The 24,576-nt window shown below is 35.2% G+C and overlaps 2 protein-coding genes and 1 pseudogene across 2 annotated transcripts; 1 reads left to right on the top strand and 2 right to left on the bottom strand.

The window, feature by feature from the left end:
* Window positions 1-10,055: 10,055 nt before the first annotated feature.
* On the bottom strand, window positions 10,056-11,237 carry LOC134264694 (craniofacial development protein 2-like). Its single transcript, XM_062746958.1, has one exon. The coding sequence runs from the start codon at window positions 11,235-11,237 to the stop codon at window positions 10,056-10,058; it is 1,182 nt and encodes a 393-aa protein (XP_062602942.1).
* Window positions 11,238-11,783: 546 nt separating this feature from the next.
* LOC134264692 (uncharacterized) lies at window positions 11,784-20,820 on the top strand. Its single transcript, XM_062746957.1, has 2 exons — window positions 11,784-11,911; window positions 18,798-20,820. The coding sequence occupies exons 1-2, from the start codon at window positions 11,886-11,888 to the stop codon at window positions 20,818-20,820; spliced, it is 2,049 nt and encodes a 682-aa protein (XP_062602941.1). The 5' UTR covers window positions 11,784-11,885.
* A 1,582-nt stretch (window positions 20,821-22,402) lies between these two features.
* LOC134264691 (tRNA wybutosine-synthesizing protein 5-like) overlaps window positions 22,403-24,576 on the bottom strand; it is a 7,748-nt pseudogene continuing 5,574 nt past the window's right edge.

Here is a 24,576-nt window from a genome sequence, read left to right as displayed (position 1 = left end):
CTGTGTTGTTGCCTTTTCATTTGCTGCCTTCACATGTTTTTAACTTTTAGAAGTAATTATATTAATAAGTCCTTGCATGGTAGCCACGCAAATAAGCTTTTTTAGGAAGTATATATTGTTTACTTATCTCTTTCCATTTCTTGTTGTTTCCATTAATGTAATAGTGTCTTACTATATAGAAGGCAGCAGTACGGTAACAGGGTGTGTTTTGTTAAACGTTTCATTCAGAACATCGTCACGTTTATAATTCCACTTCTTCTGACATGTTTTTGCAATGTTATTATGTTTATCCTCACCATCAGTAACATAGATTTTGACAAGAATATTCAAAAGTCGCGGGAAAACAGGTCAGAACTGGTTATTTTTACCAAGCTCTTTTGTTTGACCGGATCGGTCTGGATTCTACAGGTTATAGATAGTTTCCTGCAAATTTCATTTTTCTCCTTTGTCGTAACTATTCTGACATCTTCACAAGGAATTTTTATCTTCTTGAATTTTTCCTCTTCTTCATATATCAAAGAATTCTTTAAATCAAAGGAAAAGGCACCAGATAGAAAACAACAGCACTTCCAATAAGTCCAAATAAGCCCAAAATAAAATACAGACGACTTGTATGAGTTTATAACAGTATTCTCTGTTGCGTTGTATCTCAGTATTTCAACAGCTTTCATTTTTTCACCAAGATACTCTGCCTGTTTGTGTCTCCAGTTTTCAGAAAGTTACAGTAGTATTACATAATTGTTGGTTGTATTTGCGCTGTTGTCTCTTTGTTTGTTTTTACACTTGTAAATAAACTTCATTGGTGCCAGGGTTGTTCGTTTTATATTTATTGTTTCTTGTTTAAAAATCTCTCGAGAATTTTTCACTCATATGGAGACGCCACAACTTGCCGATAAAGGGCTATAATTTAGATCTATACTCGGTACATAGGGCCATTAAGCAGGTAGGCATTTTTCTCTTGCCAACACACTGCAAAAAAGGGCCTTAGTTTATACAGTTTCATACAAAGCGCCAGTTTCTTTGTCCTGCTGTGGAATTCGAACATGCCACGTACGGATCGACCCCCTCTCCGCTTCCCTATAGCAAATCAGTAACCAAAGCAGTCGTTCGCGTGGTGCAGTGGTTAGAGCGTCTGTTCTACAAACAGTGCGGGGTAAGGATCTACACATTTGCATTCACTGAAGAATTTCGAGACCGGTCCTTGGAATTAGATCATATAAACTAGTGTTGTAGTAGATGTTGACGCGATGTTGCCAATAGCCCCGAGTATAAGAAAATTTGCAGCACTCCGGCGGCAAGCAAGTGGGTGCCTCTCCATAAAAGTGATTGAGATAGGAATTCAAACAACAAACACCAGTTCCAGATGTGTGACGATAGCTTTTTCATTAATGATACCCTTAAAGAACTCTCTGTGAAGCATTTGTATTTTGTTTATAGTGTATCTAAATATACGTAATGCTCTCAAGTACTAGTAATTTCTATCATTATCAAAAGAATGAGAAAGGTATAGATGAAAATGTAGATCTTTTACATGCTAGTATATTACAGATTTGAGTAAGAACGGGTTAGAAACGGTTAATTTTATCCATTGGCAAGCTCTTTGTCTGCAACCATCACTTAATTACTAATTATTCGTCATGCAAACTGAGCACTGTCTCTTACAAACTCTTGTGTTGTTTATAGCGTTATTTCAAAAGCATTTTGTCGCCCGCGTGGCGCAGTGGTTAAAGCGTCTGCTCTAGAGTCGCGAAGTAAGGAGTCAATCCTTACTTCGCGGGTTCGAATCCCACTGTGGGACGTGGAGACTGGTCCTTCGGATGAGACCGTATAAACCGAGGCCCCGTGTCGTAGTAGGTGCTGGCACGAAAAAGACCCCTCACTGCTCAAAGGCCCTGAGTGCCGAGCAAAGGACAAAATTTGTAGCCCTCAACCGGCAAGTGGTGGCGTCTCCATATGAGTGAAAAATTAAACAATTAAACAACATACAATCAATCAATCAATCAAAAGCATTTTATTGTCAATTTGTTGTAGAGTATGTTGATATTTAAAACCTATAGGCATATGTAAAATGCATTTGAAACAAATTTTATCAAGGTACTATAGTTATAAAAATGTAACAAAAAAAAGACATTCAGACAGTTACCTGCATTAGAGTAAGACATTTTGGTCAATCTTTTTTTCATTGTATTATATAGCATTTTCAATATTATAAAACAGCAGTGCGAAAGAATAAAATATTTTAAGGTTGGTTGCATGAATCCTAAGCTCTGAATCAAATGAAACTAAATTTTCAATTTTTGGTAGCTTACGGTCGGTTTGTTATTATAAAGTATACCCTTAAAGGAACATAGACACAACTATGAAGTTAAACAAAGAATTTCTGTATAATATCTCGATCTATATATAGCAATAGCCTTTTTACGAAAATATAATAAATATCTTTTCTCATCTCGAAGTTATTGAAACTTCGAATTTCTGGACGGGTTTGACACATTATTGTAATTTCACAAATTATGATTTCATTCTTAATAATAAGAAAAATGCAAATTTGTTGTGTATTACTGAAAAATATTAAAACTATAATACAGCAATTTCAGAGAAGAAATGTTTTAAAGTTAAACACCTTCTCTAGTATCATCAGTCCGTGTTCAGTGTTGTGTACAGAGATAACAACTTGGATCCACCCGTGAAACCTCACGAGCTCTGTTACTGTTAATGTTTACAATTCACCAGGTGTGTTCAATTGTTAAAGTCTGCACACACCACTGAGCACGGACTGACAATATACTATGAGCGCGTTTTCCTTTCGAACATTTTTTTTCGTTATTAATCATCAAAATTGCCACTTTTCTTAAATGAAGCTACCAAGAAAACCATTTTTTTAAAAATACATGTACCGATACTTGCCTAGCTTGAGCAGGAAATCGAAAATAAATTTCTTAATAAAAAATCTCTTTTTAATATCAGGATAACTTTTAAAAAACTGTAAAACTGTAAAAAAAAAAAAAAAAAAAAAAATTTCTAATTGTAAATGTAGTGCTATTTTGTACATGTAATTTGTCTCCGACTATCTTGAAAATAAATAATATGTCTTTCACTGCCTTCAATAAATAATTAAAGTCGAAAAAAGTTCCATCACCAGAACCAAATGACTGTCCCCTAAATGAACAGGCATCACCGTTTGAAACCACCCAGTTTTATATATCAGTATCATTTAAATCCTTCCTAATGTGTTTGTTTGAAAAAGCAGGTATTATCAAGAGTTAGGATTATTGAATATCTGATAAGATTAATGAATTACACGTACGATATGGTATGAATAGGAAAAAATCCGGTAATTGCATAATATGCCAAAGGACCATGCATTCCCGTCAATTTATGTACAATAAAGAATATTATAATGTCATGTTAACTTGAGAGGCATGCTTTGCATAGTTTAAACTTCAAATATCACATAAATAGCAAAATCGATCGATACTGACACTGTTTGTACTTCTTTTATACACCCAAACTCAACTTGGTCCTAAAGATTAGAACACAATTATACAGCTGGGTTCTTTCCGAAGAGTCTTTATAAGCATTCTCCTCTATAAAAGAATTCTCTCAAGTTGCCATGATTCCATCTTAACCTCTCATGATAGAACCAAACACTCGCATGATACAATCCAACATTCCCATAATATCTAACCTCTCATACCCTTTTCGAAATAGCATACAACCCTCTTTTAATCCTTTCACACTTTCATAATAATATCAAACCATCTCACACTATCCAACTCTCTCTATTATCCAAACCAATGAAGAAACCATCCAACCTCTCATAATCCCAACCGGCCCTCTTCCAAGATCCCATTCCCTCGTGATACCAGCGAACCCTTACACAAAGGATATGGAGATAACAAACAGTATTCAATATCAAAGTCATACCATTCATCCCGCTCATGATATCATCCAAACCCTCTCATACCACCCAATCCTCTCAGGATACTCTTCAACCAATTATGATATTTTTCCGACCCTCTTAGACCCTCCATCCCTCACCTGAAGCAATCAAACGCTCTTAAAAACCCGTTTGACTCTCTCACACCAACCAACATTTTCATGAACTAGTTATCCAACCAACTCATGATCCCATTCAACCCTTTCATGAAGATATCCAATACTCTCAAGATTCTTTTCGACTCTATTTCCCCATACAATTTTCGAGTATTATCCTTGGAAACCTCTCATACCCTGGTACAACTCAATGTGCTCATGATATCATCCAAGCTTTTCGTGATAACATTCAAACAACTTTCTCATAAACCAATCCAACCATCTCATTATACCATCCGATCCTGTCATACTTTCTAACTCTCCCATATCAACAAACCTCATAAAATACGATTCAACCCTTCAAGACCGCACAATCTTCCCTTGATCCCATCAAAGCTTCTCATACCACCCAACTCTTTCATAACATCATCCAATTCTTTCATGATCCCATCCAAACATTTCATGATACCATCCAACCCTCCTAGAATTCTATCAAAACCTTTCATACTTTCCAAACATCAAATACGATTCAACCGCTCATAATTATACCTAACCGTCTAATGATGAAATGTCAACCTCTAATTTGACCTTCTGAGGAACCTATTACTGCATTCAAGATATCAACTAACCCTCTCATGATATTATTTATATTATAAATTTCTCATACCACCCAACGCTTTCATGTAATTAAATTCACTCAGGATACCATCAAACACTCTAATGAAAATACCGGTATCCAGCTCTTTTATGATTCCTTTCCTTATACCATCCAACCTTTTCATAATACTATCAATGCAACAAAAAAAGAAAAGACAGAAGATGCATGGGAAATCAAAATCTGAATGGCATTGTGGGGTTGACCATGTGACCAAAAATCAACAAAGCGAGTAAAATTAGACAGTCACATAGCACTCCCTTCACAATCTCCTTCAAAATAGATAAGAGCATAAAATGTATAGTTATCATTACTCCTGACTGACAATGTGTGTAATATAACCTTGAAGTTAGTTGTTTTTAAAAAATCAAGATAAAAGGAATAGAATCCAACAAACATGGCAAACATTAAGTGCTATCTGTCTTAAATATAATTTTAATAGCACTGAGTAAAACTCACTTATAACGTAGAATTTTAAGTGAGGAGTGTGTCAAAGATGAAGAGGCATGAGACTCATTATTATCATGCAATCAGTTCTAAGTTGAAATGCATTCAAAACCTTTACTGAAATCTTTATTTCAAAAGTGAACATTATTTCAATAGTAGTTGCAACCTATGTTTGTTATTGAAATGCAATCTCAACCACTATTGAAATAATTATTTCAATAATAGTTGCAACCTATATTTGTTATTGAAATACCCTCTCAACCATTATTGATACAATTATTTCAATAGTGGTCGTTATTTCAATAGTGGTTGCACTCTTAACCACTTTTGAAATATTTCAATAGCGGTTGTATTTCAATAGTAGTTGTAGCCTATGTTTGCTATTGAAATGCACTCTTAACCACCATTGAAATAATTATTTCAATAATAGTTCAACCTATGTTAGTTATTGAAATATTCTCTTAACCACTATTGATACAATTATTTCAATAGTGGTCGTTATTTCAAAAGTGGTTTGCAACATCTCTCTCTCTCTCTCTCTCTCTCTATCTCTCTCTCTCTCTCTCTCTCTCTCTCTCTCTCTCTCTCTCTCTCTCTCCAGTAATCTCAATCACTGCAGGGATAAAAACCCTCCAGTATTTTTTTTACCTGAGGTATTTACCTGTCCACAGTCTGTAAGCTGGGAAATTGTCCGTCCTTCTCCAAGACTTTCCTCATCACCAATGGCTGACTCTTCTTAACAAACTCCTCATGAAAAACCCAGGGGGAGGGAAACTTCTCAGAGACTGGGATCCCACCCATGGGATCCATATGACTTCCCAGGGGTTCAAGTGTCCAGGAGGGGTATCCATAACTTCACTGAGTGCCACTGCCAACATCACTAAAGCTAGTATACAGCTCTTCATAATATAATATCACTTTTCAGTCATTATCGCATTACACCTCTGAAATATCTTTGGCGATCGTTAGCTGCAGAACCGTAGCGCTATGGTTTTATATGCTAGTCTTTGACCATAACGCTACAGATCCCGTGATGCAAAAAATGAGCAATTTACATCGAAAGATTTTTTGCGCACTTTTTGGGATAATTTCTACACTTTCCAGCATTGGTCGATCAAGTACCTTTCACTTCCAAATTCTAGACATATTCTAACCAATCTGTATATATTTTATCCACCTCCCAACTCTTTATAGTCATCAAACTCGAATGTTATGTTGGACTGCAGAAAATTCAAGTCTGTTCAAATCGTAACACCAAGTGTAAGGGTGGGGCCACAATGGAAAATCAAATTTTTACATTAGAAAATAGAGATAAAAAAAACTTTTTAAGCACCGCCGAAATATTATTGAAATATATCCGTCTCGACGTAAAACAGCAATCAATCAATCTTAATAAATATTTAAGGCAGGGGGTGAACGGATACGCAGAATCCTGGTGGCTATACCCCTATTTATATATCGGATACACATCAATGCTATGTCTCATTTTCTGTTGCCAACAACGGATTAAACTTTTCTTTATTTCTTGACTCAGATTTATCTTGATTACATTGCATTTAACATTTTGTGATCCTTAGCACAATAATTCATTAGTTTGCTCACGTCGGATGTCCAAACGACATTTTCGTTACGAAAACTAAAAAAAAACACTACACACATGTAACACGGAAAATATGGACAGGTGGCCTTAGGAAATATGAGACCAAATATAAATTCCATTCTTAAGCACCAGGAAAAAAATCTGCGGAAATGTGAGACCAAATATAAATTTCATACTTTAGCACCAGGAAAAAAAGATTTATACGAGGATCATTCAAAAAGTTCGTAGACTTTTGTCCTAACTTTTTTATTTAACGTCATATTATATCCAAATTTGGTACAAATATTTTAACAACAGATTCAAATAATTTGAGTAAAAAAAATGGAATGTATCCTCATAATTATTAAAATTACCAAGGATTTAGAACAGCAAAAATGGGGTCATGGAGCACCGTCAAAATTGAGTAATTTTCTAATTTTCACTTTATAGTATTTACAGCTATACCTCTAATAAATTGAGCTGAAACGACATAAAATTTACATGTTTAAATAAAGTATTGCTGTATTAATTAAAATGAAATCAGGTTATGTAATATCTCGTTCCATTTAAAAGATATCAACTTCTAAATACATATGGACTTGATTAAAAAAGGCAAAAAACCATGACATTAGAGGACGTCACGGAGCAGCAATTAGCAATAAAATTAGACTTTACATTAGTGAAACTTTTTCTACAAGCTTAAAAAATATTTATAAATCAGGATCTGTATGAAAAAAAATCTGTGTATTTGTATGAAGTTGAATATACAATTTTTGAGTGGTAGCGAGTTTGAATCGGACGATGGATTGTCTGCAAAGAAACGGGTTAAAGTTAAAAATATTGTCAAAAGAGTTAGGAACGTCATTGAACGTGATGTGTGTTTCAATGTTGCAGAAATAATAAAGTTGCATGGTAAATCAAAGAATTTGAAAACAGTAACATTCTAATTCAAGCTATATTTGTACAATTGTTAGCAAACCAGGTGTTAAGCATTGTGGATATGTGTTTTGAATGGAGAAGACGCAACAAACCGTGTTTGAAATAACAAAAATGTATATACTTTTGACAAACTTTCTCAGCGTTGTTTTTGACGTTACAATATTGGATAACCGTGCTCCGTGGTAACAAAACATGATGCTTTTAATTTTGGCTAACGTGAGTTCTGTTTAATCAAATGGAATGAAATTTCACACTTCGACAAAATAAATGTTTATGTTTACGAAAATGTGTTGATCTATAATTTTGTAATAATCATATGACGAGGAGAAGCATTGTCTACGTATTTTTTGAATGACCCTCGTAAATTTCTGGACTCATATTTATGTTGATTACATTGAATTGGATTTTTCTTAATTCTTAGCATAATATTTTATTAATTTGCACACGTCGGACAAGCATTTTGGGAAAGACTTGTACATGTTGTACTTCTCAAGTTAGGATGGACGCTGCTACCTACCTACCTACCTAGTCCTTGTTGCACCCGGAGGCACACAGGGTAAGGACTAGGGATTTCCACTCCTCTCTATTCTTTGCAATCTTCTCCACCTCTCCCCAGGTGAGATTTATCTCCTTTAGTTCTTTCTCCACTGTTCGCCTCCATGTTGTTTTTGGTCGGCCTTTCCTTCTCTTCCCTTCTGGGGTCCATCTGAGTGCCACTCTTGTGATGTCATCTGTGGGCTTTCTCAAGACATGGCCTATCCACCTCCATCTATATTTTACTAGTAAGGTCCTCATGTCTGTTGTTTTAGTTGTTTCATGCAAATCTTTGTTGGTTATTTTTGCTGGCCAGAATATCCTCAAGATCTTTCTGAGGCACCCATTATGAAAACTTGATAGTTTCTTAATGTCACTTTCAGTCATCCTCCAGCATTCAGCACCATACATTAAAACAGATAGGACACAGCTATTATACAGTTTGATCTTAGTATGTCTGCTAATACTGCTTGACTTCCATATGTTCTTAAGCTTGACAAAGGCTCCTCTGGCTTTACCTAATCTTGATATTATGTCCTTGTCAGCTCCGCCATCTGATGTTACCACACTTCCCAGGTATGTAAAATAATCTGTATTTTTGATATCTCCTCCATTCAATTGTATTTTGGGTGGGCTTTTTGTATTAAGGGACATTACTTCTGTTTTCTTTATGTTGATGTTCAATCCGATTTTGCTGGCATTTGTTTGTAAATTAGATGTTTTTCTTTGCATTTGTGTTTCCAGATGAGATAATAAAGCCAGGTCATCTGTATAATCTAAGTCCTCTAGTTTGTTGAAAAGAGTCCATCTGATGCCGGTATTCTCATCACTAAGGGTTGATCTCATTACCCAGTCTACTGCTATAATGAACAGTAGAGCTGACATCACACATCCTTGTCTCACTCCTGACTTAACAAGAAAGCTTGTGTTTGATGATCTACCAATAGAGCATTTAAATTCTGCATAAAATGCTTTTATTAGGTCAACTAGTTTAGATGGTATACCGTAGTGCCTCAGGATTTTCCACAAACTGTCTCTGTGAATGCTATCAAAAGCTTTTTCGAAGTCAATGAAGTTTATGATGAGTTTTCTTTGCCACTCTGTGCACTGTTCTATTATGTTTCTTAGTACAAATACTTGGTCACAGCAGCTCTTTCCTTTTCTGAAGCCTGCCTGTTCTTTCCTTAGTTTTTTATCCACTGCTGTCTTTATTCTGCTTACAATTATTTTACTGAATATCTTGCTTGGTATAGAGAGTAAGGTAATACCTCTCCAGTTGTTACAGTTTGTGAGGTCTCCTTTCTTTGGTAGTTTAATGATGCTACCTTCAGACCATGTTGTTGGTATCATGTTGTACTTCCATATCTTGCAGAAAAGAGGATGAAGGATATCTGCTGCAAGGATAGGGTCTGTTTTGAATATTTCAGCTGGTAGGTTGTCATTCCCAGGTGCTTTATTGTTCTTTAAACTCTTGATTGCTGTGATTATTTCTAATTTTGATGGTTCATTTATGTTGATATCTAAGTCAATGTTTGCTTCAGGTATTTCTGCTCTGTTGCTTGGATCTGGGCGGTTTAGTATCTCTTCAAAATGCTCCTTCCATCTTTGTTCTTGGTCTTTATCAGATGTAATCATTGCGCCCTGCTTGTCTCTTACTGGCACACATGCATTTCTTCTTTGTCCACTAAGTTTCTCGGTGATCTGATAAACATCGCCCATTCTCTGTTCTGATGCTGCTTTTTCAGCTTCTTGTGCCATATTTTCAATGAAGTTCTTACGGTCCCTCTTTGTGGCCTTCTTTATTTCTTTGTTACTGTCAGAGTATTGGTCTCTTAATTTCTCTTTTATTCTTTCTGAGTGTGTGGTTCACAACCTCTTCTTTAGTTCTTTTCTGCTGTCAATGAGTTTCCATGTACCTGGTGTTATCCATTCTTTGTGTATCTGTTTTCTGAAGCCAATAACTTTCTCACTTGCATTGTTAAATGTATCTTTTACTTTCAGCCAGTGTTCGTCTATCTGCTCTTCGTCTAAATCACTAGCTTGCAAGATAGAAAATCTGTTTTTCAGCTCTAATCTAAAATCTTGCTTGGTTTTTGTGTCACTAAGCTTGCCAACATCGAATCTTTTCCAGCTGTACTTTGGTATAGTTTTCATCAGTTTAAGTTTAAAATCTGCAGTTACAAGGTGATGATCACTGCCTACATCTGCACCTCGTCTTACTCTCACATCCTGAAGAGATCGTTTCCATTTACCATTTATAACAATATGGTCTATCTGATTTTTGTCTCTTCCTCCGGGTGATATCCATGTGAGCTTGTGTATGTCCTTGTGTGGGAATAACGTCCCACCTATAACCATGTTGTTGTTACCACAAAACTCTGCCAAATGTTCACCATTCTCATTCATGGTACCACAGCCATATTTTCCCATGACTCTTTCATATCCGGTGTTGTCTTGGCCTATTTTTGCATTAAAATCTCCCATGATGATGGTTAAATCATGTTTGGTAATCTTTTCAAGTTCGGCTTGTAGTGCTTCGTAGAAGTCTTGCTTAGTTTCATCTTCTGCCTCATTAGTAGGAGAGTAGACTTGTATGATGGATGTTTTAATTGGCTTTGTGTCGAGTCTTGCTCTCATCATTCTCTCACTTACAGGATGGTACTCTATCAGTGACTTCCCTGCTGCTTTACTCAGAATAATTGCTACTCCCTCGTGATGTCTACCATCTTTTCTTCCTGAGTAAATGATTACCTCACCGCTGTTTGTCATGATCTTTCCAAAATCTGTCCATCTGCATTCACTTACTCCTAGTATGTGTAACTTGTTGTTCTTCATCTCTCTTACTACTTGCGCCTGCTTTCCTGCCTCGTACATGGTACGGACATTCCAGAAGCCGATCTTAAGTTTGGTTCTCGTGCTCAGTATACTCTTCATGCGACCAGCTTCCTGTTGGCTTTCACTGGCTGCATTCATACGCGCAGATGGCTGCTGGTATTCTGATGCCTCGAGAAAGGATGAATTTCTCCTAGTCCTCGTATCCGTAATCATTCAGTTTTCACGAGAAGGGGAGATTACCCCCTTGCTCAACCTCCAACTTGGTGGACCAGGGATTTGTAATCGAGGTTGCCTTCCTCTAGAATGGTTGCCTGCCATAGCTCATGAAGCCATTCTCTCCAGGTTTTCTAAGATTTTCTGTCTGGATTTTCTTCCATAGCCTTTGACTTTCCCAAGCCGTCCACAAGGCAGTGGAACTATTTAACCCATAGCTGGGAACTAGGTTTGCAGGTATCAGGGCATATCCAAACGCCGTTGGGCCATGCATACCTTGCATTTAGGGGCCTAGTTTCCTCCAAGACCCTGTGGTTCTGCTTGGGGCCGCAAGGTACCCAATTACCATCTGCTACCTCGAGGAGGATCCCATATCTGGGCCACATTGGTCTAACTGTGGAGAGGCTATACCTGGCAGAGAAGACTTACATATTACATAGGATGGACGCTGCGCCTGGCTTTTTTTTTCTTACTTAATTCACTAGGTTTCTTCCCAACGAAAACTTAAAAATCCAACAGCAAAACACGGAAAGTATAGTGATCTTTGGAAATATGAGCTCGAATATAAATTTCATACCAAAAGACCAGGAAACAAAAACAAAAATAAATTTGAGAAACTATTATTCCACTATTTAAAGCACAGATACAATGGCACTCAGCACATCACTAGACATGTAAGTAGAAAAAAAAACTTTTGATAAAAATTACGTATACATACATGTAAAACAAATGTATTTTATAAAAATTATAAAAAAAAAAAAAAAGGTTTCAGGTCATTTTTCTCCTAAACCGGTTCTCTCCTAGGTTATTTCTTCTCTTCCATACATTTTCACGATAGGACATTTCTCTAATAATCTGTGTCTTTATCATGCCTTTTTTCAAATAAAATCTATGCATATCAGTGATTTAAAACTGCAAGCGGAAGGGTCTGCTTCATAATTAATGGTAATGAATATTAAATCAAAGAAACTAATGTTAAATATTCACTATATTGTTGCGGAACTTTTGCCATCTGGAGGGCTTCTTTGTCCATTATAAAGGAAACAAATATAATCAGTATTATAAAAGAAGATACATGTACTCGTATTTATTATGTAAATGCAAAATTTACTATTGTGACATGACCCGGCGAGTTTTCCTTTGAAGTCACGCATACTGTAATTGTGATACAGAACACTTTTTGTGGGCGTTTCTTATGCAAATGAGCAGAAACTGTACTGTATCTGGAAAATATCAACGATATAGTACGGTTTATTTTTAGCGATGAGGGAAAGCTGAATCTGTGTACAGACACAAGAATCGTTCAATTCCCATGAAAGCACTGTTAGTATTTACTCAAAATTTGAGGTGAATTAAGAATAAAATTTTACAACGTAAAGTTATTAGTGTCGAATTCAAAAATTTTAGAAAGGAGTAATGGAACAGTTCACAAAATGATTACTATCCCCCCCCCCTGAAAAAAAATAAGTGGAAACTCGTATATTATACTCGGGGAGGGGGGTAGATTTATAGCCAACCAAGACACTATGTGGTGCTATCGTTTATTGTTGATAAATTAAAAAGCGTATGTATATAAGTTTAGCAAAAATCATTTACGAAAGCGAAAAAGAAAAAAAAAACTCAAAGGAGGGTTGAGTGGGAGCACCAGTGAGTGCTGGGACTGGGATCCCCCTTTAGTTACGCTACATTTTATTAAAAACATGAAGGTAAAATACTCCCCCCCGCTTTCATTTCATCTGTTTATTTCATTTTTTTAATTTACGACAGGTGTAGGACATTGTCGGACATTTCTTTCAGAATACATTTTCCCCGAAGTATTTGTGTTTCAAAAACATTCCCGCATGATTCTTATATATTTAAAAAAAACGTTTTGCATTTAATCGTAGCTTATATGGAAAAAAAAGAAGTCGGCAACAGCTGAATAGAGAAAAGAAAATACGCAATCAAATTTAATTTTTTTTTTTGGAAAACCAATGATATAATGCATCCCCTAAATAATTATTTTAAAATGATAAATACCTGCACGTCCACCTCTCTCAGCATTTCACTTGCGAATACTTAAAATGGGATACTAAATCAACTTTCTGCTAAAATCATCTGATTGGTTGAGAGATATTTTCCCAAATATGAATGTAAATAGGTCAGGTCATTAGAAAGGTCATGTCACAAGTCATTTAGAATACTCGTTTCCTACTGTATCAGAGATACAAGGCGGGGCCCGGCTCGAGCTATCGCTCTCGCCTCAAGCCCCGCCCTGTATCTCTGATACAGTAGGAAACTCGTACTCTAAATATAACTAAATGGTTTATTTCAATGCACTGATATAAATACATCTTACAAATCAGATCGTGTAAATAGGAAAATCATAAGACAGATATGAAGTCAGATGAAGTTAGATGGAATAGAGACATGCTCTTTTCCGTCTGGCAAGTCAGATGGTTTTAACCAATCATTGACAAGGTCAGAGAGGTTGATCTATATAAAGAACAACTAACATGTGGATTTTTCCCGCACTTTTTCTCCAGATAATTCAATATCAATTAATCTTATTAATTGCAATTAAAATGTGGGGAAAATCTTGGGATATCCTTCTTTTGCTTGCTCTCCATTCAAAATGGCTGGGAAGAAAGGGAAGAGCTAAAATTAACAACAGAGCAGACCGAAAGACTCATTGACCTATACCAAGAAGAAATAGATTTATGGAATTTTTCTTCTGCTAATTACCATAATAAGGATTGCCGAAGAAAAGCTTTAGAAAATACTCTGACAAAGTTGAAGGAGGATTTCCCAGGTATAAATGGAACCAGTAAGTATTATTTTCTTTTAGTCTTTGTCTTTAAATCATTAAAAAACATACAACATACAAAAGTGCAAGATAATTTTTTACTATATATATATGCAAATAAATAACATGACTGATTGTTCTCTTAATAATTACAGTTGATTTGTTGCAAACCAAGCTGTTTAATTTGAGAGGGTACTACTCACGGGAGATAACAAAACAAAAAAAGCCAGGAGAAGTGGGACTAGCACGGAGGAAGTTTATAGAAGTCAGTGGACCCACTTTGCTGCTCTAGACTCATTTTTAAGGGCTCAAGTAACACCAAGAGTTAGCCAGTCAAACTTGGTGAGTACACCTACGCCATGTCCCATTGCCATGGTACTTGGCCATCACTGTTAAAATAATCACACAGTTCATCTCTGATATATCGTGCATCAGAGGATGCACGGTTTCCTCCCTGCTGAATTATTGGACGTAAAGGCTCTGTATTTTCTTGTCTCCATTGCCCTGGTTGTACAGTCCTTGTGTCTGTATATTCTTCATCAAATGTTCCAGATGGGGAGTATTTTGCTTTAAACAGAACTTTGGTGTGTAGATACATGTAATTATGGAGAGCACAACAAGCTAAAACAATTTTCTGAGCCTTTTCTGGTTCCATATCAAACTCGGAATCTACTGGATAAAATACTAAAAACATTCTCAACAACTCTCCTTGCCCTTGATAGCCTGTAGTTAAATATTCTTTTTGATCAATCCAGTTGTCTTGAAGGATAGGGCTTCATGAGGTAGGTTTTTAGAGGGAAAGCTTCATCACCAACGATAACATAGGGAAGAGGGCTTTCTCTTCCAGGCAAAAGTTTCCCAGGTGGTAAATTTAATGACTTCTCTTCTAGAGCTTTAAAAATAGATGAATTAGCAAATACACCCCCATCAATGATTTTACAATTACATCCAACATCAATATATAGAAATCTATAATCTGCATCAACCAATGCAAAAAGAACAATGCTGAAAAATTGTTTGTAGTTGTAATACATTGATCCACTTTTTATAGGGCATTTTATTGCTACATGTTTTCCATCCATTGCAGCAATACAATTAGGGAAATTCCATTTCTCCTCAAACTGCTTAGAAACTTTATCCCATGCTTCAACTGTATCTGGCACCTGAAAGAAACAAAATATTCTTTTTTTAGGATTCAAGCAGTCAAATTGATGATGAAGATATTGATGGACGAGAAGACACACTTTCTGAAACTTCAAACCTAGATGATGGATTTTAACCACAAAACAGGAGCAGTAAGAGAAAGAGAATAACTGGAGCAGAGGCTGTCATGACAGAGGCTGTATCTGTTTTAGCGAACTTAAAAAACCGACCACAGCCCAAAGAGTCTGCCAAGGAGATGGACGAGGATGTTGTGTTTGGTCAATACGTAACAGTTGAAATGAGGAAAATAGAGGATCCAAGGAAAAAAGCTTATATAAAATTTAAGATACAGTCTCTCCTTTTTGAAACACAATTTGGTTCAGGATCAGATATGGCCTCTAACAACTTCATTTCAAACGATAGAAACCAAGCAGCTTCTACAAATCAGAGCCAAACTTATGGAAGTTCCAATTGGATGAATTTGTCTTCATGGATGACATACACTAACCTCTAATGTTAAATAAAAAACAATAAACTAGAAGATTATCTTGAGATACTCCTCCTTCAAGACTGTATATGGCTTCGCATGTCTCGGGAACTATTTTGGACAATGTGGACACTGGAACTCGGTATAAATATGATATTGACTGATAGCTGTCTCCTGTGAAATATTGAATACAATATCAATGTTATTGGTAATCAAAATGAAATAAAAATGTATAAAATCCATTGAAGTAAGTTTCACATTTACCTGTTGCTAAGTATCTGAGAGTTAATGACAATCGCTCAGCTGCAGATATTGCTTCCCGCATGCATGTGTCTCGTCTCGGGGATACCTTTTGAAGTAGATCATCAAAATCTGCTTTGTCCATTCTTACAAAATTTATGAAGCCATTTTGGTCTTCCTCAGCTAATTCTCTTGCTAATGCATGGTACGCACCATGCTCTTTTCGACGCCCTAACCAAGGTCTCGTCCATGTTCTTCTGTTTCTTCTACGATTGTTTAAATGATAAGCATCGGCTATCATTAAAACACAAATGGCTATTAAACTATCATCATCCTCCATTGTGAAATGTAAACAAAAAAAATTTTGGAGGGAAATATTTATGACCGTCATGTCTGACAAATCATACCGTGTAAATGAAACACTGGAGTCAGATGTGAAATCACTCTGACAAATCAGATCGTGTAAATAGGCCTTAACATGGATACCCACTTCTGCCCCAGCCCGGGGTTGAACTCTTGACCTTCGGAATCTTTCTCCTAGCAGTGCAGGAACAGCGCGCTAGACCGCTCGGCTATCTAGGCAAGTCAAAAAACTTGCTTTCGATGCCGATGGAATTCTTGCGGCGCTGCCCTACACTACACGCTCATTAGTCAGCCCCCGGGCTGACTAGTTACGTTAGGATGAAACTGCAAGTGCGCTTGCGTTAATCGAAATTGTGGGGAAAAGATTTTCACAATTTTCTCCAACCAGAGGGCGTGCTTCTTCACGCACACTCACGACCTCGATCTATTTATAGACTGCATTGTTCTTCATCGTTCTCGACGAAAGTTAATGACATAGACTGTTCAGCAAATTGTCAGATTTTAAATGATTCTATGAAAATATTTAATTACTTCTAATAGAAGATAAGTAAATTTATTCCCTCAAAATACTGTAAAACAGTAAATTCTCAGAATTTACATGATGATGAACGTGTAAGTCCGCTTGTGCACGTGAACTGCACCCACATTTGAGAAATTGACCACAGTGGAAATGCAATAGCTGAGAGAACTGTGCTGATTTATAGACAGGATCAACACCCTCCCCTCCCCAATGAAAGGAGAGAGAGAGAGGGGGGGGGGGGAGATGGATTCCAGTATTTAATCTATAGTTTTGCTATGATGGTAGACATCATCAAAGACATTTTAAGTATAGGCTACGAATGCATGTATAAACATATTTTGAATTTCCATCTTAAATTGTTTTCCGTGGCTTTCATTATTTTTTGGAAGCAATTCTTTTCTTCCGAATAACACTAAAATGGATGCTCAAATATAGAAATTGAATTAAATATACATGCAGTACCCCCCCCCCTTTCCACATCATGCATTGCCTCGAAATGCACAACTGAAAACTGTTATTCAATAATATTTAAAACAATCTAACACAAAGTCTACCTTCCTTTTATTCATCATAATCTATATTTCATTTTTATAGAATTCAACGTTATCTTAGTTGCCATGTTGGCTTTTGTTCATTTACCGGTATGAGATGATCTGCGCCGAAGAGAATTCATTGGAGATCATTGCAATGATCACGATGCAGACTAGCCAAAATTTACTCTATGTCTTATTATTTATTGTGTTCAGTATTATGTTACAAATAAGAAAACGATTACAAGAATTTAACTTTTCTTACATTTGCATTTAGGCAAATCAAAAAACTTGCTTTCGATGCCGATGGAATATATATATATATATATATATATATATATATATATATATATATATATATATATATATATATATATATATATATATATATATATATATATAGTGATTTTGTTAAATGTACCATAAATCCGATAGACAATAATTATAAAATTTGCATTTTTACCTTATATATTTTTGATAAAAGCTGTAAAATGTAGATAAAGCAAAGAGAGCAATGACTTACCGGGTACTATTTAATCAGTTTTTTTATGATCGATATTAAAAATAAATTAAAATAAAATTGATTAATTTTATGAAAATAAAATATTAAAAATTAAATTTTTATATTCAATTTGATCAATCATTTATCTGGAATAAATGATTAAAGAAATAAAATAATGCAAATAAATAAGAATTTTTAACATACCAGTGTTTGAAAATTTCAATACTTATTCAAATATTTCCATTCTTAATTTTTTTTCTCTGTGATAACTCTTTCAAAGTAAGCGGAGTTGATTTCTTGATCATTCTACCGGAATGTTAATTAGGCGGGTCGATAGTTCAGGAGTTAAGGAGGCCTAATATGCATGTAAATCTCGTGCGCATCTGTATATGTGCCTGACGATTAGGAGGCCAAATATGCTGCCTTTGTGCTTGACGTCCATGTGGGAGGACTATTGAAATTGACACAGGAGTCCTCGTGTATTTAAATCTATGACTACATTTATGAAATCTAACTCTACAGTTTTATTTTACAATGAAATGGAAATATAAGGAATCACTACCTAGTTAGTATAGTATGCCAGGGACATCAACGATAGTGGGAAACATCGGAAAATTTATGCATAACGGAATCCGCCCCTTATTATTCTATATTTCCAACTATCGTTGATGCCCTTGTATACTAGACTAACTAGACAGTGATTCCTTGATTATATTACAAGTATAAAGAACTTGTATGAAAATGCTAAAAGTTTAAAAATACACATTTGTTTTTAATGTTGAGTGAAATATCCGAAGTTGTGAAGTGAAATGATCTAGGTAAGGGAGGGAAATGACTTAGGAGAGAAATTACTTGGGCGGAAATTACCACGCAATTGAGGGATTTGCCCAGGATTCAAAAATAATATAGTATTAAAATTCTTGTAATTATTATTATATTGACTAATTAACTTCAAAGTGTCGTTGTAACTGTTCAAATTTTCATTGCCAGTGAATTAGGTATACAGGGTATGTCAGAGTTCGTGTTTATGGGTTTGTGTCGAAAAGTTGGGACTTCACAACTGGTAACAATGAGGAGAGACACGGCTGATATTTCCGAAAAGATACGAACATCCGTACTGAGTGAATTTGGTTTATTAAATTCTGGAAGTATGAGAGAGGGATTCAGACTAAAAGGATCAGATAGAGATAACATGGCTTGGTCAAATGAATACAAAGTGATTTGGGATTTACTTCAGACTCAGTACTACTATAGACACAAAGTTATATTCGCCAACTGCACAGAAAGTCCTCCAGGGTTTGCTTTACTTCAGCTAATGACAAGAAATGTACACAGATTACTTCAAGCATCTTGTATTTATATGAATGGTAGACTTTATATATCAAGTTCAAAATTCAAACATACATTTCTTTCTATTAATGAAAATCTTTGGGGTGGGGATAATTATTTTCTGCATGGACCCTGCTTGAGTGGAGTGCAAAGGGGTAATGATGTTGATATTGCCTATTGTTTTGCAAGTAACTTTTGGCCTCCATCTGCTTCGTTATGGATTGAAAGATGCAACACATGGCCTCGACCGCATGTCGTTCAACAAATAGTTAAGGGTGGATGTCATTTTGTAGCCATAGGACACAAACTAGGAAAACATGGAGACAACGAATGGAGAATTTCGTTTTCTTTGGCAGAACAAAGACTTGTATATGAAATGAACCATAGTCAATTTCTTGTTTACGGGTTGCTTAAAATTTTAACAAAGGAACTGTTTCACGAAATGTTTGGGGACGATGGTAAATTGCTTTGTTCATACCACATGAAAACAGCTGTTTTCTGGGTTATTCAACAAAACACAATACCTTATTGGTGTACACAGAATCTCCTGCAGTGCTTTTGGGTCTGCTTTAAACTCGTTCTAAAATGGGTGTACGAGGGAGTATGTCCTAACTTTTTTATACCAGAAAACAACATGTTTCTCCATAATATATATGGTGAAGTACAAAAGAATTTATTCAATAATCTATATGCATTATATCAAAAGGGAATTGCATTTCTACTGCTTAGCCCGTCTATCAACCCTTTCATTAGATTTGCTCTCTATAATCCAAGACTTCGAATTTGTACAGATGAGAGCATTGTGATCTCAGAGGCTGAGTTTGATCTACAACTCTTCAATTCAATGAATGACTATAAGGAATACAATGCAGACCTACTTTTCTGTGTAAAATACTTAAATGCAGTGGAACAGTTGATAGGATCACGCATGACAAAATATCAAGTTGTAATATTACAGAGATTAACCGCAGACATACTTCAAATGATTCCATATATCCTACATAACATGTACATCAACAAAGGTTTAAATAAGTTGATTTATATTGCCGACAAAATTTCGTGCTACATGGTAAAACTGGCAGCCAAATTTGGATTTATTTCTGACATGCTGTTTATTGCCATGTATTATTACAAGACCTCGCGATACAAGAAAGTACTTTCTGTAATAGAAAAGATAAAGGTCAAATTAGCACGACCATATCTATTACATATACGTTCTAATGAATTTGACACCGAAAGCTATATTGCGGCCGTAGGAGGGGAATCCTGGTCTATAAAGATGAGAGAGGCTGTAGTAGTACAAGTGACGCTACACACTGAAATCCCTAATATCAATGAATTTATACCAGAAATTCAATCAATTCAACAAAATGGCGGGTGTGGGTTAAATGTTGGAGCCTCTATACTTTTACATATGTTGGAGGTCTTCTGCTATTTACATACTGACAGAACAAGAGCGCAAACAGCTCTAAAGGATCTTTATAACCACGTCCACTACGGTCACAAGGATATTCCGATAGGATCTAATGACATATCCTTGCAAATTCTGGGAATCTGTCAACAGGTCACGGGGAACCACCGGGCTGCCCTGTATTCATACCTGCAATCGCTCAGACAAGAACCTCTCCGTAAAATACATACTGCCACACTGATGAGAATACGAAACTTATATTCAGAATGTTGAAAGTAGAAAAGGGATGAAAATGAAGTTCCAATAATTCATTTGACAAGAATCATGTTCATCAATTAGTGACCAGAATCATAGCTGCTTATAACTGCGTAGAAATATCAAAGACATTGTTTGAGACTTTAATTATTTCTAAAAATACGTCACATGTTTTTGCTGTTTTCTAAGCGTTCTAGCTTTACACTTTTCGATGTATATAAAGGAACAATGTATTTACAGTGTATGTGTTTATAGGTGGATTCATTTAATCGATGGATTGAATTAAATTTCATTGAATAAATTTTGTTAAATCCAAGTATGTAAAATTATTGACCTTCTATACGTACATTCAATATATACTTATTCTCTAAATAGCGTATTATAAAAACAGAAACAATCAAAAAAGTGATAGTTTCTGGGGAGACGTTTTAATATTTTTGAAAAAATTTTTGAAAAAAATCATTTTGTTATATTAAAAATTCGATTTTTTGGTATCAGAAAATATATTTTCTGATATCATAAAATAAACAAGATTTTTTGATACCAGAAATTCGAATTCTTGATATAAAAAAATCGAATTCCTGACATCAAAAATATAAGCCATTTTCTGATATCAAAAATTCGAATTTCTTATATCAAGAAATCATTTTCTGATATAAAAAAAATCGATTTTCTGATATCAGAAAACGATTTTTTGATATCAGAAAATCAAATTGATTTCTTGATATCACAAAATATATTTTTTGATATCAGAGAATAACATTAAATGGCGAAGATTCTTCACATATATAATGAATACTCTCTTGAATTGTAGAAAATCCCGAACTTCAGTGCCAGATTTGCTTTCTACTAAAATTTGTTGATCTTAGATTTTATTTAAGAATATTTTTTAGAATTTAATAAGTGTTCTTGATATTTTTTATTTGATCGGAATTTAAATATGTCGCATTTTTCAGATAAATCTGAGTAAATAAGTAGGTGTGCTGTAGGTCGGGCTTAGACTCATTTCTTTTTATTCCCTTTCAACAGCAGCCATTAGCTTCTCCAAAATTATTAAAACCCTGTAAAAAGATGACAATATCCTAACCTCCAGACAAGTCCTGAACTTGTAAGAACCCAAAAAAAGTTCGCAACAAATAAGTGTGGTGGGAAGCTGAACAATCATCACATCACGGGGAGTATTCATTAAGTCGATAGATATTTTGCTTGGTTCTTATTTTCTCAGGCGCCGTTTTAATATTTTTGAGGTATTTTCTGATTTCAAAAAAGAAATTATTGATATCAATAATTCGAAAAATGATTTTCTGATATCAGAAATTCGAATTTTTGATATTTAAAAATCTTGTTTATTTTCTGATATCAAAAATTCGAATTTCTGATATCAGAAATCATTTTCTGATATCAAAAATTCGAATTTCTGATATCAGAGAGTGATTTTTTGATATAAGAAATCCAAATTGATTTCTTGATATCACGAAATATATTTTTTTGATATCAGAAGAATGTTCACATAAATAATGAATACTCCCTTGATCTGTAGAAAATGCCGTTTAGCACATTATGCATTATTCAGTATACACAGACTCTGCATTTGCATTCTTCACATACATTTGACATAATCACAGTTCCTCATGAGGATCCTGAATGGTTCCTCTTCCATGACTAGATTTCTATCATCCGTCATTTGAATCAGTTTCTCCTTCTCAAGGTCATCAGGAGTTTTTACAGGTGAAGGTCGGTCATCATGTGACCTTTGACCTTCATCCTGTGCACTCTCTGAATCTTCTACTACAAGGTCCCCTGCATTGTTATCTTTGGACAACTCTGTATCCTCTTCTCCTTTCTTCACAATTGTAAAATAATCTGCAGCTACATTGGAGTATATCTTGCCAAACAATTTTGGGTATTCATCTATATATGCAACAATGTCCATAGAAAATAATTCATCCCAGGATAAGACTTTGTTACCATCCTTATCCATTTTTGAAAAGACCTGAAATAGGATACTTCATATTTACATGTGCATGCATGACCAATGTTTTAAACAGAAAACCTAGAACTAGATTGTATGTTGTATCGGCACTCTTATCCATTAAGCAGTAATATTTATCGTACCAATGCCTGAAATGACACGGGACTTTTGTTTTTAAAATCTCATCCAAAGGACCCTCAAATTTCAATACAAATTGCCGAGCGCGTGGAGAAGGAACAGTTATTACCCTCTTTACGACTTTTATAGGTCATTCGCGACCAAGATTCGAACTCACACCCTTTCTATCACGAATCTTACGGAAAACATCCAAAAGAAAGACAGGAACTTAGAGTTAGGCATTTTTTTAAAAACACAGTCGATCGAAAGAAAATCCTAATTCTTTTCATTCCAGTTCTAAGTATAATATTTGCTACTGTTCAAATAAATAATTTCACTGGCTCAATTTATACCTCATTTAGAGTTTCCACATCGTCCTAATGGAGGGGATTTCCCGCTGCATGTATTCACTGAAGGACCTCTTGTAAAAACTCCTGACATCCTCAAACAGTTCCAAGAAAAGCATTCTGTAGAAGGAAAACACAATCTTTTAAATTTTAACACCAAGAAATATTTCGTACGTCTTTCTTCATATCCTTCCATTGGTCAAACTAAGTGACAAAAAACTATACAGTAAAACGCACCAGTAAGGAAAACACGTCTTATAATGAAATGACACCAATAGCGGAATGATTTTTATGCCCATGGGTTTTAAACATAATATTGCAATTGTGAAGCTAAAAATTATTATGCAATTATGGACCCTTTCGATGATGAATGGGATTTTTATTCTCCATAAAAATATCAATATTGATCTCGACCGAGGGAATTGCATTTTCCTTAACAAACTTCTGATGTAAAAAAAAGATATTAAAAAATGACTTATAACTGTACAACTTATTACATGGAAAATAATCCTGCGGTTTCCTGCTCAGATATACAGCTTACTCCGGCCGTTGCATCCGTTTTTAAAACGTTTTTCGAGATACTGTAAACCAACTTTTATTAGCATCATCTTTAATTCCATTACTCAGTTAAGAATCGATCATCGAAGATTAATTTTCGCTATTGAGGAACTATCCTCTACTTATTCTTTCGCTATTGAGGAACTATCCTCTACTTATACATAGCAAAATATATGCTTCGCGACGATTAATATTCGCAAGTTAAAGTAGGTCGTGAAACTCGCCGATATTTCTCGTAAGCGAATAATAAAAGTTGATTTACGGGGGGATTGATTGAATGATTGAACTGTTTGCGTTTTTAAACATTATTTTGTACCTGAATTCTACCTCAGGTTCGGACTTCTTCAAAGTCGTTAGGGGGACACTAGAATTCTGGTATGGATCCAACCCCTCACATTCTGGATCCAAGCTGTTAAACCACGGTAAATGGTGGAAGAAAAAATTAATAGCTAAGTTTCTCCTTGGCTTGGAATCCACATAATGTAACCATCTGCAAAGATTAATATTCAAAAACCATCTGATATGTGTTAAAGCATAATTGAAGATTGCATGAATGGATGTCTGAAAACTATTTATTGATGTATTTATCAAACCCAGTTAAATTTGAATAAACCATATAGATGATACCTTATAAGTAGAATTTTTGGGAGGATTTAATTTTGACATTATTAGCGAGGCTGTTGAGATCGCTAAAATTGAATATCGCTAAAAGTTAATTGCGTATTATTTGTACTAGCTTCTTTAGTGAACATTTTAAAATCGCTAAAATTACTTCTCGCT

The sequence above is a fragment of the Saccostrea cucullata genome, unplaced genomic scaffold (genome assembly GCF_032062105.1).
Source record: "Saccostrea cucullata isolate Sc308-1 unplaced genomic scaffold, CSIRO_AGI_Scuc_v1 ctg2492, whole genome shotgun sequence".
Lineage (NCBI taxonomy): Eukaryota > Metazoa > Mollusca > Bivalvia > Ostreida > Ostreidae > Saccostrea > Saccostrea cuccullata.
This window is presented reverse-complemented; position numbering and strand designations above follow the sequence as displayed.